Below are 18,076 nucleotides of genomic sequence, written 5' to 3' on the forward strand. Positions count from 1 at the left end.
AAAATACACCAAGCTTTGGCATGTATTAGTGAGTGATAGGTCTGATTAATTGTAATAAACCATGTTGGGGGTGAGTCCTGACAGCCCTTTGCCCTGGAAAAAACAAAACTATTGCAAATGAATTTCCACTTGGTGGAATGTGACTGGGGAGACTTTAAACTAGGCACCTTAGTGCCTTGTCTCCTCTGGACCAGCTCTTATTCTGGAGTTTCCTCCAAAGTAGTTCACCAGACAGTAAAATAGGACATTTACATCCTCTTATCACCATAGCCAGGAGGCACTCATTCCCTCTTCGGAAAGAGATTCTGTCCTTCTTTTGGGATTTTAGAAAGCTCATACAGAACACCCCTTTTTCCCCCACCCCAATTCTGAACTGAGGTATTGTCGGGTATCAGTAAGGTAGAGGAAACGTGCAAACACTGACCCTGGGTGCTTAGTATGTGCCAGCCTAATCTTCATAGCAGTGCTATGAAATGGGTTCTCTTAATAACTACATGTTGTGTACGGGGAAATTGGAGCATGGGGAGGTTAGCTTAGTTACCCAAGGTCACATAGTAAGTGGTGGAGCTGGGATTCAGAATCAGGCAATTTGATTCCAGGACCAATCTCTTTCCCCCATGTTTTCCTGAATCTCATTTCTTTGGAGCTTTTGGAGAAACTGGCTTTGGGGTTGTTGGCCAGGGGGGTTTCCTGAGACCTCCCCACTGAATGACAGATAGCACAGGCAAGCTGGATACCTGCAGGCCTCCTGTGGGGTATTAGGAGCAGAGCTTTGTACCCAGCTTCTTTTCTTGAGCACCACTGATTTGATAATTCATCCTTCCTTTCCTCATTTCTTCAGAAGGGTAGAGTGAGGGGCTTAGAGACATCAGGAGTGTTACTTGGGGTTCTTCCACATGGAAACAGGAAGAATGAGAAATAAAATATTCTATTCTTAGCACTGACATGTAAGACCAATTCTTTTGCAAGTTTATACAGGTTGGGCAAGATGCTGGAGAAAGGGCAGCCTTCCCCCAAACAAAACTTGAGCATCTGATGCTCACGTAGCTTCAGCCCCCACACTTACCCACCTAGGCACCCCTACTGTCAGCCACTGTCAGTGTTGCCCGCTTTATATGAAAGCAAGGGAAAGAACGAACAACAAACCAACATGCAAACGTTAAGTCAGAGGTCATTTCATTCAAGCATCCTCCCCCAAGTCTCCTGAAACAAGCCAAGTTTCCTGTAATTTGTTCTACGTCATCTGCCATTGAGGGAGTCAAACTCTTCAAGCAGACAGGGTGTAGTTTTAGAATGAGAGACTTAGGCTTGGATCCCAACTGTGCCACTGAACATTTTTGATCTCTCTGTGCTATTCTTCCCATATCAGTCTATAAAATAGTTGGTGGAAGACCTACCATGGGGGGTTGATCATGAGGATTAGAGCTAAAGTGTACCAGGTGTTTGATACACAGTAACAAAGGGTACATTCTATTGTTAATAAGAAAGTGAAAGCTACACTTAAAGTCAGTTGAATGCTTAAGAAAATAATTTTAACAGTTTTACACAAGCAAGTTTCTTAGGCACGTCTCCTGTTAACACTGCTGGCAAACGAATACTGATTAATGTCTGGGTGTATCATCTGGTTACCCACAGACACACTCATATGGAAGATGAGTGCACAAGATTTATTTGCAAGTATGTCTCTTAATATGCACGACTGGTTACCGATATGTTGCATGCATATCATATTGAGTTTTAAATTTAAATTTAAGAATTCATATCCTCACTTATTTCCAACAGTCTAAATTTGTATTCAGAAGCTCCACTGCTTTCTTTGTCTTTCAAGCTAATGCATTCAAAGATTCCTGCTTTCTTTCAACCATTTTAGCTTAGTTGAAGAATACCATAAATTCTAAAGGCGTACTTTAAGAGTTAGTTGGTTATATGTTGGGTCATGAAATAATCAAAGGTTGTAGGTGGTTTTTTTTTTTTTCTTCTCTAAGACATTTCCCATGTCATCCCTGCCCCTCATGTGTTTTACGTGTTAGTTAGGCTTGACAATCCTTTCTACCTGCAGTCTGCTCCCCACTTCCCCTCACATGGCTTCACACTTCGTCTGCTTGGGGGCAGGAACACATCTCCTCAAGGTTTGTTTGCCTTTTCAGGAAACCAGACTTCACTAGGGAGGGAAGGAGGATGGAAAGAAAAACACGAAAAACGAACGTAGGGAAGGAGGAGCCACCGCGCAAAACTCACTTTAGCACCCTGGTCCTGGAAAGAAAAGGCAATATCAATGCTCTCACAGGACCTGCATGTTTTTGATTTTGTCCTTCCAGTAGAGTATTGCTTCTGCCTTGGTTTGAATCTCCAATCTAGGATTTAGTTGTTGAGCTTGAGCAAGCTACTTAATCTTTCTGAGCCTTAGATTCCTCCCTTATAAAATGAGGATGATACTAGGCCCTGTCCTTCAGGTTGTGAGGATCTCAGGAAATAAGCCGTGGAATGCACTTGCAGGGGTGTGGGACCTGTACGAGCACACACACTTACTGAATCTCGCTCTGAATGTCAGCCCGGCCCCGAGCCATGCTCTTCCCCACCTCACCGACAGTGCTGCAGAGCAGTGTAAAACAGGTTATATAGGCAGTGGTCCCACCTGATCGCGGAAGTAGCAGACAGGTCTGATGAGGTTAAGTGACTACTAGGTCCCAAGGCTGATGTGAGGCAGAACAAAACAAGGGAGGGTCTCAAAGTGCTCGTGCAGAGCCCTGTTCCCTGCGGCATCATGCGTGAAGACAGTATCTTTTTCTTTTCTTAGTTTTTTTTTAATTGAAGTATTGTTAATATACAGTCTTATATTGATTTCAAGAGTACAGCACAGTGGTTCAACAGTTACCCATATTCTTAAATCCTCACCCCCCACTAATGCAGTTACAGTCTGTTAACAACATAGAAAGATGTTACAGAGTCATTGGCTATATTCTCCATGCTGTATTACCATCCCATGACCAACTTATATTGTGATTGAGAATTTTTGTGCCCCTTTAGCCCCCTCATGCTCCCCACCCACTCACCTCAACCCCTCCCCCATGGTAACTACCAGTCATTCTCAGTAAGACAGTATCTGTAATAGCTGATGATTTGTTATCTTATCAGCTACACTTCAAGCTTCTTGAAGACTTCATCTATTAACTATATGGTGCATTTGATTGTAGACACTTAAATAGTTAGAGACTTAATGCAATAAAGATCACATTATCATGATGACTCAGGAGTATGGACATTAGTAATTAAATACAGTTTACTAAAATACATTTATACATATTGTGCTTAGTCCAAAAACAATTGGCCTGAATTTTCAAATGGGCAGTTTTGCAGTGATGGACATAAAAATCTATTAAATGTGAAGTTAAATATATGCTGACCCATATGACTCAGCAGATTTACTCTTAGGTATACAAGGGAAATAAAATGAGTGTATGCACAAAGTCTGTGAAGGAGTGCAAAAGTGGCTATAAGAGGTAGAAGGGATGAACAAAATAGTAGATAGAAATGGTACAGAGAAATAAATAAGGAGGATAACCAAAAAGTGTGGATTTGATCAGGAGTTTGTCAACCCTTATAATAGTCTAAAAGTTTGGTTAAAAATAGATTGTGAGAATTTTTCTGTTCTCTGAGGTGAAATACAAACACATCTTAAAAGATTCCCAACCTCACTGGTCATTATGGAAATGCAAATTCAAATCTCAGTGAGATGCTGCATCGTACCCATCTGAAAACTCATGGGACAGACGGACAGCACCATGCCAGGTGAGGATATGCAGGCTGTGTCTCTCAGGTCTGCTGGTGGGAATGTGAAATGGCACATACACCTGGAGGACAGCATGATTGTTTCCTAAAAGGCAGCTGGACTCCTACCCAAAGACCCAGCAATTTTTCTCTTAGGTGTTTTTCTAAGAGGAGTGAAAATAAATGTCTACACAAAGACTTGTTCCGAATGGTCATAGAAGCACTATTTGTAATAGCCCCAAACTGGAAACAGTCCAAATGCGTATCTACTGGTGAATGATAAATAAGATACTATTCAGCAGCAATAAAAGGAAAAGATAAGTGATAACAAACACATGACCACATGGACGAACCTCTGAAGCATGCTCAGTGAAAGACACCAGATGCACAAGAGTGCATGATGTATGATTCCATTTACTAGAAATGTCCAGAAAAGACGAAGGTCAGAAAGCAGATCAGTGGTGACCTGGGCTGGGGACAGGACCTGGACTGACCACTGTCAGGCGTGAGGGAACCTCTTGGGGTAATGGAAATGTTGTCAGAGTAGATTGTGGTGAGGGATGCACTGCTCTGTACATATACTGAAAGTCATTGTTCACTTAGAATAGATGGCTTTATGGCATATAAATTACATTTCAAAAAAACTGTTAAGAAAACTACATAAACATATATTTAGAATATGTTTGCTTGTCTTTAAAACTTACATTTTAAAAATACATTAGGTTTGGTAACCCTTCAAAAATGTCAAGGTTTAACTGAACCCTTACTTCTCTGTGCTTTAGTATTTAACTCCTCCACCCTGTCTTCCTTCTGTTTCTAGTCACTGGCTAAGTCACGCAAAGCATAAGGGTACCCTTGGTGATGTGCAGGTGTGTGGAGTTTAAGACTCCTGTTTGTCTAACACAGGGAGGGATTTCTTTGGTTTGGGGTTCTCTCTGGCTTATGCTGGTCCAGGCATTTTTGGGTCCTTAAAATAATCTATCTCCACAGCTTTGTTCTTAGACTGTAAAAACGCTGCCACTTTCTGCTGGTGACCTCAATTTAATCCTCAATCCTTTGTCCTCTTTCTATATCTTGACTCTTTACTTCATCTCACAAATGACCAAGTCTTTTATTAATTTATTTTGCCTTCTCTGTTATTCCTTTGCTTGTTAAAATCAGTATTCGCAAATATGGAAATGATGGAAGCCTGGTGTATTTTGGGTGACATAAAATGTATTTCTTTTTGGAAATGTTGTAATATAACCAGACAATTCCAGTTTACAGAAAAAAAAGAAAAAAGAAAAAGGTTGCCATCATTTGTATAGTGGGGTTTAGGTATTATTTTTTCCTTTGAATTTCGGACTTTACTTTTAGTAAAAGTGGTAGGAATGTTTGGCAAATGGTAGAACATCTGTGACATGTAGCAGATAAATCCAAGTTAGTTTTTGGAAGGAGATTAGTAGTGTCATTACAGTTTATCTAAAAATACAAATTCCTGTTTGATTTAGAGGTTTGCAGTAAAAATACTCTGTTCATCTTGTCACATTTACCTTTTTAATAACTTATCTATTACCTTTCTAATTATTCTATTTATCTATTACCTATTCTAATTATTAACTTCCTAATAATTTCTACATATCTGATTTCTGATTGTTGTGTTCTCTGACACATTTAGGATTATTTTAATATTTTATGATTTTTCTGAGCAGAGATCCTACAATGGTACCTCAGATTATGAAATCTCTCTTAATGAAGAACAGGAGTGTTGTAATTCATCAGTGACGTTCATCATGAGCTTGAAATGGGGAAGTGGCTGGCTGAGCGCCGTGCATCTGCTCCATTTTTGTGGCACCCAGCAGTTTGAGTATAGGCTTTGCATCAGACAGACTCCAGTTTGAATCTTAATTCCAACCCCACTAATTGTGTTAATTTCTGAGTGCTAGTTAACTCAGGTGTAAAATGAGGATACTATCTCATATATATTAGATATGGTGAATGTCAAGTACTTAATGTAGTGTTTGGTGCTCAGTTATTCCATAAGAATAATTCTGTGCCAAGCTTATATCTGCAAGTCCAGATTGAAGGAGCTAGTTATTATCCCATCTTTCATTGGTCTGCATGAGACTTTGGAAACTCCTTGTGGATGATATACTTGCGGATCAGCTGGATCTTAGCTTGTTTTTAAGCTTTGTTAGGCTGGCCCCAGAGTAGTCTTTATTCTCTGGTGAGTTTAGCCCTGCTCCTCAGTTTTGGCCTCTCTGGGCTCCGCAGCAAGTGCTTCCTAGCGTTCAAGACGTTTGCACCGGGGCTGGTTGTTGCTCATGTCTCGGAGCCCTGAGAAAACCCTGGAATTGTTCAGTGCACACACAGCTCTCGAGTTGTAGTCCTTTCCCGGTGGTCTTTATGGCCTCTGGGAGTCTCACCGTCTGCATGTGCAGTTCAGTATTCAGTCAAAGAAAGAAGGGGAACCCGTGCACATTCCTGGCGTTCTTCCTTGGACTACTTCCTTCTCTGGCCAGCAAATTCCAGCTGCCTCAGCTTATCAGATCTCCAGTCTCTATCAGCTCAGCTCAGGCCACCATGTGCAGGCCTGGGTACCCCCTTCCTGTTCATAAGGTGGAAACCTGGGCAATCGTCCACCTCACTATTTTCCTTCTCGCAAAGATCACAGTCCCACATGGCCTGTTATCCATTGTCTGAAACTACATGCTTCATATCTTTTGTTCAGTTCTCTTGTTTATGGCAGGAGAGCGAGAACCAGTTATTCTGTCATGGCCAGACTTCCGGACTTACATTAACTGCCTTGTGCACTGAGGAGAAACACTTTCTGCTGATCCTATGGCAAACAGTAACTGGAAGTCAGTGTGCACTGCAGGGCTCTTACAGCAAATGGTGCTTTTGTACAGACTGGGAGGTGTGCCTTCTGGCACCCCATCAGAGCTGTCACCGTCTCGTGAAAAGCAAACGGTACCTGTGTCTTTAAGCCCCTCCATTGCTATGACTCCCTCAGTGCCTGGCCACTGTAGCGGGGCTGCGCGTGAGCACCCCTGCACTTCTGGGCCTCCGTGAAGTGCACAGGCACACAGCCGTACGCCACGCCAGGTAGGCCAGCTGACCTAGTATGGCTCTTCCTCCAGAAGCATTTGGCAGGTAAATCGGGCAGGTGAAAATTAGTTCTGTTATTCTGAAACAAGTTGTACTCACATGTGCGCCTTGGTACTCTACTGGTACCACGTACATTGATGAAAATGTTCTGAAAAATTCTTTTTCTATATTCCCCATGTGAAAGAGGGGTTTAATACATTTGACAAGGAGTTAAAGGAAAAGGACAAGGATAAAGGCCCTTAATGTTATTTTATTTTGAGTCACCATGGTAAGAAAAAGTCTCAGGAACTCATTTTAATAAATGTCTTGAGACCAAATATTTCCTTTCAGTTCTCATTAATTTGTTTGAATCAATTGTTATCTGCCACACACGTTTTGTGTCTGTCCAACTAAACAAAATGGAGTTAAATCTGGTGGGAAGGTGGTGTTCCCCAGGGGGTCATTCTCTTGGGCAGTGAGGCTGGAAGGGAGTTGTATTGATGTGTTTGGGCGTGACCTCACTTGCAAAGGATCAGATCAGACTCCTGTGCTGGGGTCCCCCTGCGAGACACATGTAAGCACACAGCCCTCAGTGGAGGGCATGGCTCTACAGGATTGGCATGTGCTCTGGAACCTTATCTGGGATTCAAGCATTTTTAGCAATTAAAAAAATGTATAATGAATGATAACTCTGTGAACGTTTATCTTTAGATTCCATCTCCTTGAGCTCATTGCCCTCTTTTTTTTTTCGAGATATAATTGACATATAACATGTTAAATTCCAGTGTACAACATGATGATTTGATATTTGTATGTATTGCAGAATGATCTCCACAGTAAGTCTAGTTAATATCCATCACCATACATAGTTACAATTTTTTTTTCTTGTGATTAGCCTCTTAAGATCTACTCTTCCAGCATCTTTCAAGTTTACATTACCCTCTGTTTTAATTACATTTCTCATTCATTCCTTGTTCCACTGTGGACTGACTGCTGATCCCACTGCTTCCTGGCTCTCTGAGGGCAGGTCAGTGATCCCCTAAATGCTAACCCTGGATCCTTTGTAGCCCTAGCAACTGGTTCACAGAGTGGACATGAGGCTCATCTTCTCCTTACCTGCCCAAGTTTTTTGCCGTGTTCCATTGAGTGGCTAGCTATAAGGGAACAGAGCAACATAACGCGTCTTGGGAGTTATATCCTGCTTGGAGGGGGAGTCTGCATCAGGAATCATCTCACAGACTTGTAGGGGAAATCAGCTCCGGGGTGTAATTAGAACAGTTCGTTGAATGGGTTTCAGAGAGCCAGAGTCCCAGTCCTAGTAACCTCCCAATGCAATGGCTTTTGTGACATTGGACGAATGCAGCAGGGGATGCGTCACAGGGTAGAGGGAGCTCATTTCCTGAATGGAGGCTTTGGCAGGTTGGGTGGCTGTGAGCTGCAGAGACTATATGAGGTGTGGCTCAGTCCCCAACAAAACTGGGAGACACAGATCAAGAGGAGCCTGCCACCACCCTGAATTTGCTTGCTCTCTGCATTGTGCTGATGCTCCTTCCTCTTTGGCATGCTCCGTGCCCTAGGATGTCACTCTTGCTGGTTTCCCTCCTTCTTTGGTCATTCCTTTACAGTTTCTTTTGAGGGTATCTTAAAGAAATATAAATTTGGTTTAGTGTTATTTTCTTATTTTGCTAATGCCTTTCATTTGTATTCAGTCCTCAGTGCCTTTCTTGTTTCTTTTCTAAAATGTTGATCAGCATGTGGAAATTCAACTAAGACCACGCAAATGAGAACAAACAGAGGCTATTTATTCAGAGCTTGCAACAGCAAGGGAGTCAGCCACTGTCACTTGTGTTTGGCAGAGACTAGAAGGCAGGCAGGGGAGTGTGAAGCTTTATGTGCTAAATACAAATAGAAGAGAAGGTTTCAGGTGTGCTCTGATGGAGGTGGTTGGCATCAGGGAAGCTGGGGCTGGCTAACCAGAAGCAAGTGTCATTTGTGATTGCTTTGGGGAGCATATTTGGCTTTTTCTGGTGGTCCTGGATGGCAAGCAGGGCCAAATAATAGGGAAGCTGGCCATCACTGACCACATCCTGACTGTTCTGGGTTGACTGCTACAGAGATTAGAGGTTCTTATGTCATAGGTGGTCTGGCTGTTGTCTCATATTCAGTCTCTCAAGCCAAACACAGGGCCAGGATATGAAGCTCTTAGGGAAGTATCTCTACAAGACTCTTTCTTAACTTTTTTTGTGTTTTAGATTCTCTTGAGAATCTGAAAGCTGTAGTACTTCTAACTAGAAAAAAAAAAGAAAATTCAGGAATTCACAGACCCACTGAGGCCCATCCATGGACCAAAGATCTCACTTATTTCATTCATATTTCACAGTTTCATCATTTTGTTACTACATTATTTTGTGTGGATTTTTGACTATTAAATTCTTCCCTATAACTTAGGAGTCATTGTTAATTAAGTACATATGCAAATGTATATTTTTGAGAGATTGTATTCTAGATGAGTTAGTATTCTGTGATACTGAGGAATATGCTCATTAAACAGCAAAAAGATTGAACCTCTTATCATTTCAACTCATCTTTCTATGAAGCTTTCTAAAATACAACTTACTTCCCTGACCAAATAAAATAAATGGTGGTAGATGGTGACTAGATCATTTTGTAATGCATACAGATGTCAAATTATGTCGAACACCTGAAACTTAGATAATGTTATGTGTGAGATTCACCTCAATAAAAAAATCGGTGTTGCTGAATGGCTTGGACTCCTTTTCATGGTGCACTGCAAACACATGATTTTCTAATGGTTTTAAATACCTGACTTCACTGGATCGTCAGCTCCTTGCAGCAAGGACTTGTACCTATGGTCCTTATTCTATAATCTCCCAGTGAACATGGAAGGGAATACTCGTCCAGGGCTCTTTGCTCCCCCTCAAACTCTGTCCAAACTCTTAAGATTGTGAGAGGGAAACACATGAGAAACTTCTCTGGTCTATAGCCTTATGTTACAGCGGCAATATTGAGTCCATAGGCCCTAGTCTCTTCCAAAGAGAAAAGCATGGCTTCTGTTGTTTTCTATATCTGGAAGCATTTTTTGCTTTTGATTCATATATATTCTGAGTAGTTGATAAATTGAATTCTAATCTGGTTTAAAAGGTATGTTACTATGTGTATCTCCTAGTAAATATTCTTTGGGGTGAGTATAGAACACCAGAAGAACTACAGAGATCCTGGGGAGAGTGCAAATCAGGAGTGAACAACTCAGCAGGCTAGGCAAGCTCCTCATCTCCTGGTAAACTCCAGCAGGCACTATGGAGGGCCTGCCGCCCATCAGATACTGGGCAGACAGTCAAGACCAAAACATGCTCTGAGCCCCCGAGGAGCTCCCAGTCCGAGAGGCAGTACAGCTGCAGTACTTCTCGTAGAAAAGAAGACCTAAGGGACTTAGATGTTCCTGAATGGGACAGAGAAGGCAAGCCCTTGTTTTTTGAAGGGCAAGAGGGCCATCACCAGACCAAAAAGTGGGCAAAACACACAGGTAACTGAAAGTGTAAAAGTAACCCAGCCTGAAGGATACAACATGTCCAAATATGTGTAAACCACAAAGATTTGAGGAAAGAGGGTAGGACACTGAGGTTGGGGTGTGGAAAGAGGTGATATTGTGGAAAGCCCCCTTGCTTAAGGAGTGAATTTTGTCTTGTAGGGAGTAGGGAGCCTGTGAGGGGTCTCAAGCTTAATTGTGACCAGATGTGATGCATAGTTTAGATACATACTGGATGGTGATGCTTTGTGGAGGGGAGACAGGGAGAACACACTTTGGAGGCTGTGTGCTAGGTAAACCTAGAGGGAGATGAGAAAGGCATCTGTGTGTCTGCTGCCTATCCAGATGGCTCACTCCTTTACTTCCCACAGGCCACTGTGCAAACGCCACTCTGTGACGCTTCTCCTGACCTCCCTGCTTAGAATGTCAACCCCATACCCACTCTGTATCCCCCTTCCCTGCTTTATGTTTTTCCATGGCACTTCTTATATTACCTATTCATTCATTCATTCAATTATAATAGAATTTAAGCTCTTAGAGGGCTGGGGTTTTTGTCTGATTTGTTCAGTGCAGTTTCGCCAGTACTGAGATTGCACCAGGCTGATAGTAGAATCTCAGTAAATACAGCTGAACAAGAGAGTGAAGGATGTGAGAGGAAAAGAGGGAATGGGTTTGAGAGGCATTTCAAAGATGAGAATCATACATCAGGACAGGGATAAACACAGCAATCTTCACTTAGTTAACTAAGCAGTTTAATCCCTTGTAAGTAGTGAAGCATTTAGTTGGGGAATGCTTGGAAACTGAGTTACACTAAGCGAACGAAATCTTTGCTAAGCAGTGGATTTGGGGAGTAATTATAGTAATGAGCTGGGAATTTCAGTTTTTCTCAATCTGCTAGCCAACTTAAGCCCCAAGTTAACATTGCATCTTGAGTCAAAATCACAATAATGGTTGTATCTAGCATTTGGGCATGCATGAATTATGTGCATCAGGCATTTTTTGCTTGCTTTTTTTCCCCTTAAAGCCCCACACTTTCCAATTTAAGTCAAAATTCTAGACCTGTTACTGCTTATAGTGAAGATAAGTCTTTAGCTTTAATTCTATTTCACTGCTATTAATTCTAATGACATTACTGCTGCATGTGACATTTGAGTTTGTGGTTTGATAGCCAGGATTAGGTGTTGGGATATTAAAGGGGATTGAATTATTTAATTGGATGGGCAGAATCTGTAGTATAATCCTGATATGATTGTGATTTTATTTATTTATTTATTTACTTTTAATTAAAAAAGTTTTTTGGTGGTACTTTAGGTTCTTTGAATTGGATTTGGAAACATTCTCTTTATCGGTGTGAATTCATGAGTCTCTGTTTTTGAGTATGTTCTACTTTCTTTCTTACTAGCAGGAATTTAAAACTTGGCCGCCTACTTGGCCCGTCCATGTGGAAAACATCAATAGCTCAGATCTAGCTGCTGTTGACATATGGGAGTTCAGGCCTACCGTTTCCAAATCTTTTGAATTTTCAAGAGAATTCTAAGTGAAGTCTAATGATTTCTTACTTTTGGCCAATACCGTGAGGAATAAACAAGCTGTGGGCTCTATCGGGCCTGCAGACCTTGAATGTGTGACTCTGGTTTGGAGACTGAAGTAGTGTGGCTCTAGATCCAGAAGGGTTGTGGGGACAGGAAAATGAGTTAATTTCATACTCAGTAAAAACTTTTTCCAGATAAATCCAATCCAGTCAAGGAGAAATTTAATCACATTAATCCAATCAAGAAAACTAGAGAAATATAGATTAATAAAATTAGAAACCACAGGTATCACAAGTACTGAGAGAAGTAAACAATATCAGACCCTTTTTGGCTTGGAGTCCAAGAGTATTTCAGTAATCTATCCTCATCTCTGTGTCTACCTTGAAGTTATTTTAACATGTGGTTATTAAAATGAATGTGTATTATGCTAACATAGAATGTGAAATATATTTTACAAAAAAACCCCTAAGTGTGCATCAATATTGATTTAATTCTTCAGCCAGTTTTAAGTTCCATATATTGAAAGTGGACAATGAATTAAAACTTCCTCTGCTTGTGTATTCAACAGATGAGAAGAGGCAGGTGAATTGCAAATGACTGATTAATAGTGAGTGTAGTCTTTGGATTTTGCTAACCCAATCTATGGTGATTTGAAATTATGGAATTGACAAACCAGGATTTTCATATTTCAAAAGTTTTGTGTTTGTGAAATATGCCAGGTGTGGTTTATTGTCCATATTCTTTGGATGTCCCTGCATTATTAACCAGTTGTACTTTGTGTGGGTAGAAGATTCTAATAGAAGAGTGTTGTCAAACTGTCTTTTTAAAGAAGTTTCTCCAAGGGCTATATATCAGAGGTAGTGATCTAAATGCTTTTCCAGTTTTTCTAAGCCTTCTCTTCAACAAACCAGGCTTTTAGTGATATTTGTGCTTCCTGAAGTTGGCCGGATAAGCAAAGATAGATACACATCCTCTGTGAGTCTGGTCAGCTCAGCTTTATTCCCTAAGGGGAAAGCACATCACGGGAGGGGAGACCAAAATACCTATCATCACACAGGTAGTCATCTGATTGCTGGTACTGCCGACTAAGTGCAAAAAAGCAGCCACATCATGACATGGTGTGGCCATGTTGGAATCAGACCCTTGTGAGGTACACATCTGCTGTGCAGGGGGCTGGAGGGCAAGCTTGTTAAAACAGATTCTGAATAATTCCAATTGGACATTAGAATACATTTCTGAATGTGTACAGAAATGTAAACAAATCTCTAAAGTTAAAAGGTTTGGTGTTAGTAGTTGTCAGCACTAATAGATTTATTTATATGTTTGATTTTGGTGGTTGATGGCAGGTACTGATTTATACATAACTCATCATTCTCCTGAGAATGCTTTGTGCTTCACACATACGTGATACTGTGTGGTTTGTTTTTGGACCTAATATCGATTTTATTTTTGTTATGGTCAGATGTATTAATAAAAATTTCCAAAGATCACTAACATATAAAGCCATCATTAAATATCTTCTTCTTGTGACATTAAAAGATTAGGAGTACAATTTAACTTAATTTTATGGTATAATTTACTGTTTCACTGAGACATGAGCACATGTCCCTGAACAAGGTCAGTGAAAAGGTTACTTATTCATAGGTTACAGTTCTGTCCGAAATATGCAACCAAATCATTTTTTGTTCCCAGGCTGTCCTCTTTCTAAAAGGTACATCTGTCCATGGTGACCCACCTCGGCTGTTAACGTCTCTAGCAACTAGAGTTACCATTTGGGAAATTGTAATTGTGGCAGGCAAGACTCATCAATGGATGCCAAAATTTGTGGACAAAAGTATAAGAAATGGGGTTCACATACTCTCAAAGTCCCCTTAGCCCTCTCCCACCCAAGAAAAATGTGCAAAGGGAAAACTAGCAGTATGACAATGGAGGAACATCATAGATAAACCCTAACCAAATGATCAGAGTTATCATCACGAGTAATGAGCCATGGACATCACCATGTGCCTTCTGGCATGATGCAGAGCATTACTTCTGTCGTCCTTGCCAAAGTGCTTATCTGTAGTTAGTCAAGAGTAAGGTTTAGACAAACCTAGACTGCGGGACATTTTACTGAATAACCAGCCAGTACTCTTCAAGTGTCAAGATCATGAGAGACAAACTGTCCCAGGTGGGAGGAGACACAACTGTATGCAGTATGGGATTCTGGCCCAGAAAAAGGGCATCAGTGGGTCAAAAAAATTGTGTAAGGTTGGCTCTGGATTATTTAATCAATCTTATATTGGTGGTTAATTTCTTGGTTTTGATAATGTAACTGTGGTTGTATAATTGTTAACATTTGGGGAAGCTGAATGAAGGGTACACAGGAATTCTTTGTACTATTTTTTGGACTTTTCATAAGTCAAAATATTTCAAAATGAAGTTAAGTAACAACAACAAAAAGTCACTAATCTCAACTGAGAAACTAAGACTGGTGTTTTTACTTTGTGTCTTTTGCTTGCTTGTTTTCTTTGCTTCCTGCATCTCCACTTTGGTCTGGATAGCTGAGGTTTCTAAGTAAGGGATTTGGGGAGAAGAGAGCCATTGCCACATTGGATTGCAACCATACTTTGAAAGGTTTTGTTTAATTCATTAATTTACCTATTTATTTTTGTACAGAGCTGTAATTACATCTTTGGGTTTCCAATGGCTTTGTAGGTTATTTGAGCTTTACCGTTGTAGCCACCAGAATCCCTAGGTGGAAATTTCAGTCTGTAATTAACTTACTGGCTTGTTTCTGTTTTTATTGTTATGTTCTGAATTCAGGTTAGTCCCCTGGATTCTTCTGCTATGTGTCATGTATTATTGCAGCTCATATTTGTTGGCTGTCTCTTAGGAAGGGCTGATTTTGAATATAAATTTTTATTCACACTTGAGATAGCATACTAAACATCTATTTTCTGTTGAAAAAGACAGTCTGTAGTTTTTATAAACATAATGAATAAATAAACTTGCAATGACATAAGTACCAAGTGGTGACCTTTTATTGAGTAATAATTAGAATGGAGGAAATTAATACATTGGGCAATGTTTGCGTTATTAGCAGGAGCACTTGTTAACGTATGACTCATAGATTCTTAAGTCTAGGAGAAATTTGACAAGGCTGTTTTGACTAGTGTCGAAGAGGGAAGAGCATGGACTTGGGAGTCAGAAGACCTCATTTTACATCCCAGATCCATCACTGCTTTTTTTGTGATTGGACAGGTCCTTAAACTTTTCTGAGCCTTGTTTCTCATCTGTAAAACTGGAGTAATAATAACCTCTTGGCAAGCTATTGTGAGAATTAAATGAAGTAACATGCAATATGCCTTTGCCTAATGTGGATATTTCATACATGCTGGCTGTGTTCTTACCTCAGCCAGGTTTATAACTAAGCTGTCTGCGGTTGGTGAGAATGTACTTTGCTTATAAAGACCTATAAAAAGGTGATAGAATATGTCATCTAGTACTGGTAGTAACTTCTACCAGTATTTCACAAGTCTTTCTGCAGGGAAGTTTTTCCATATCTCTTAGTCTAGAGAGATTATTTTCTTTTATATGTTCGCCACATTGGCTACCACCCCAAAATCTATTAGACAAGTGTCACTCATTTGCTAGACTTCCCCTAGTGTTTAAATGTTCTTATCTGAAATCATTTCATACAATACATATTAAATTTATTTTAGAAGAAAATCTTTTATGAGACAAAGGGACAAGCTGTGTAGACAATTGTAAGGAATCCCTTCCATGTACGGTTTCCTTCAAGCTATAAGTCTAAGTTGGCACTGTAATCCTCTGAGATAATTATTCCTAAAGCTCTAATTACTCTTCCTGTTTCACTCCAGTTTCAAAAATACTTTCATTTACTTAGATTTTCTAATTTTATATTTTACTGTGGGTATGTAACTGAGCATCAGTGGTTTTAGGAATTATACACTGAAGTGTTTAGGGCTAGAGGCATGTCTGCAACTTTTAAGAAAAAGTTTAAGGAAAAAGTAACGTGTGTATGTGGACATGTATCTCTACATAGAGGAGGGGAGAGGGAGAAGGGGGAGCACGATACTGCAGCTCTGCAATGTTCATAGAGGTGAATTTGGGTGGAGGGAGTTCTTTGTGCTTCTCTGACAATTTTTCTCTAAGTTTAAAACCATCTCAATATTATATTGGATTGAGTCATATTTCTGTACTCAGAAGATGTAAGCGAGTGGCCGTTTCGGAGGGTAGGAGATAGGACATGGGCAAGCATAGAAGAATAGATAATAAGTGAGTAATTCAGCAAGTAGTAATTCACTGGCAAGAGAAACTGTGTTCCTTTAATTTCACTTTTTTTCCTTAGCCAGAACAGAATTCATTTTTCGTAGAAGGGCCTTATAGGTAGGCAGTAAGTTGCTGCTGTATCAAAGCAGAGTAAACTACTTGGAAATGAAATCAGATGATAAAAAGTATTAAAATATATATATATTTACAAGACCTATGCAAGGGGAAGCAAAATGCATAAGGCTGAAATAGTAGGACTTTAAAAATCATCCAGTGCTCAGATAGTCTTTCTTCTGCCTGAGAGGTACAAGTTAGTTTTCTATAATTAGCACTTTGCCCTGCTAGTTAATACATATTAATTTATCCTTTATTTTAAGTTGCTATTTGATTTCGAAGTTAATCTTTTGTATTCATAATAAAATTTTACATGGTATTTATAATCATTTTACTCTTCAAAAAGAGTCTTCTGAACTCAAGAAACCTTTTAAACCCTTTCTGTTTTCTTCCATGTCAATGATGATATTTCTTTTTGGAACTCAGAAGCCAGCCAAAGGTAAGAGATTTGGCTTATTATGTGACACTTATAAAAAAATCTTACGTGCATGTTTTTAATGTCCTGGTAATTTTTCTTTTAAAAAATATTTTCTGTGCCACTTTTGTAAAAGTAATGCAAGTTGTCAGACTATTTATAAATCTGAAGCCATTTAATGGCATAGGAGGGACCTGGAGGTTTATGGAAAAGCTGTATTTGTACTTTGACCGATTCTGGCCAGTTTCCTGGCAACTACAACACAGATTCCTTTTGTGCTGTGCTGTTGGCCATGGATTGGCTCGGAACTGGTCCTTCCAAACTGTGGTTAAAACCATGCGAGGCAGACTCATCCCCGTCACTCTCGAGACAGCTGGGCCGCATTCTCAGGCCAACAGAAACCTGCCCTGGCTCACAGCTTCCTCAAGGAATGTGCTTTCGTCTTAGATCTGAGCCCAGCTTCTAAAGAAACTTCAGTGGCATGTGCCAGTTCCTGAGTTTCTTAAGGAATGTATAGGTGTGCCAAAGTGGGCCCAGGACTGTATTTTTGAATTGACTATTCTCTGAAGTTATTGGAACTTGCCAGGATATTCAGATTTTTATCTACATTCTTGGAGTTTTGTTTTTGTTTTAGAGATTGTGGTTGAATTGTAACTCCATTCTCTATTGTTGTTAGAATATGTATAGATATGGCTGTTTGGGACCCTGAATAATTTTTTAAATAGTTTAATATGGCACTGATTTATTTATGTATAAAACTAATTGCATTAGTTTTATCTCATCTTTTCTATGAAAAGGTGCTGGATTAGTTTTGTTTTCTTATTTTTTAATGGAGCAGAGGCTGGAGATTGTGGTTAAGTGAGGAAACATTATATGACTACTTAAAACTAATATTCTTTTTTCTTTTAGTTTAGTTATATCTTAATGGTTAGAGAAAATGTGTTCACATAAAAAATGTGGAAGAGCTGATAGCACATTATAAACAAAGCGGTTACCTCTAGGGAGAGGTATGCTCGGTGAATGGGAGGCCTTTATTTTTCTTATGCTTCTGTGATTTGATTTTGTCAAAGTGAATGTGTGTTACTTCAGTGTTACTTGAAAAAAATATTTTGTTTTTAAATTTTAAAGGGAAAATATCTATTTAGAAAGAAAAGAGCTTGTCTGCTTTAGAAAACTCATGGCTGGAAGTTTCCTGTAATAATTTATGAAATTGCTAAAGCTTAAAAGAGGATATCATCAGCATTGTTAGTAAGAACTAAATGTTCTTTAGTTCCCAGCTTTGTACCAGGCAGTGGTGCTTTCACGTTATTGGGGAAGAGAGCCACTCCAGGCTGTGGTGAGCTGACACCTGGCTCAGAG

General features: G+C 39.9%; 1 protein-coding gene across 9 annotated transcripts in view; it reads left to right on the top strand.

Moving 5' to 3' along the window:
- Positions 1-18,076, top strand: part of KIF13B (kinesin family member 13B) — a 193,005-nt gene that overhangs the window by 40,608 nt on the left and 134,321 nt on the right. For all 9 annotated transcript variants that reach the window (XM_057505396.1, XM_057505412.1, XM_036888825.2 and 6 more), the window contains exon 3: positions 16,729-16,741. In XM_057505396.1, the coding sequence (XP_057361379.1) occupies positions 16,729-16,741 (13 nt within the window). The remainder of the gene's footprint in view (positions 1-16,728; positions 16,742-18,076) is intronic.

This window comes from Manis pentadactyla, chromosome 1, assembly GCF_030020395.1.
Source record: "Manis pentadactyla isolate mManPen7 chromosome 1, mManPen7.hap1, whole genome shotgun sequence".
Lineage (NCBI taxonomy): Eukaryota > Metazoa > Chordata > Mammalia > Pholidota > Manidae > Manis > Manis pentadactyla.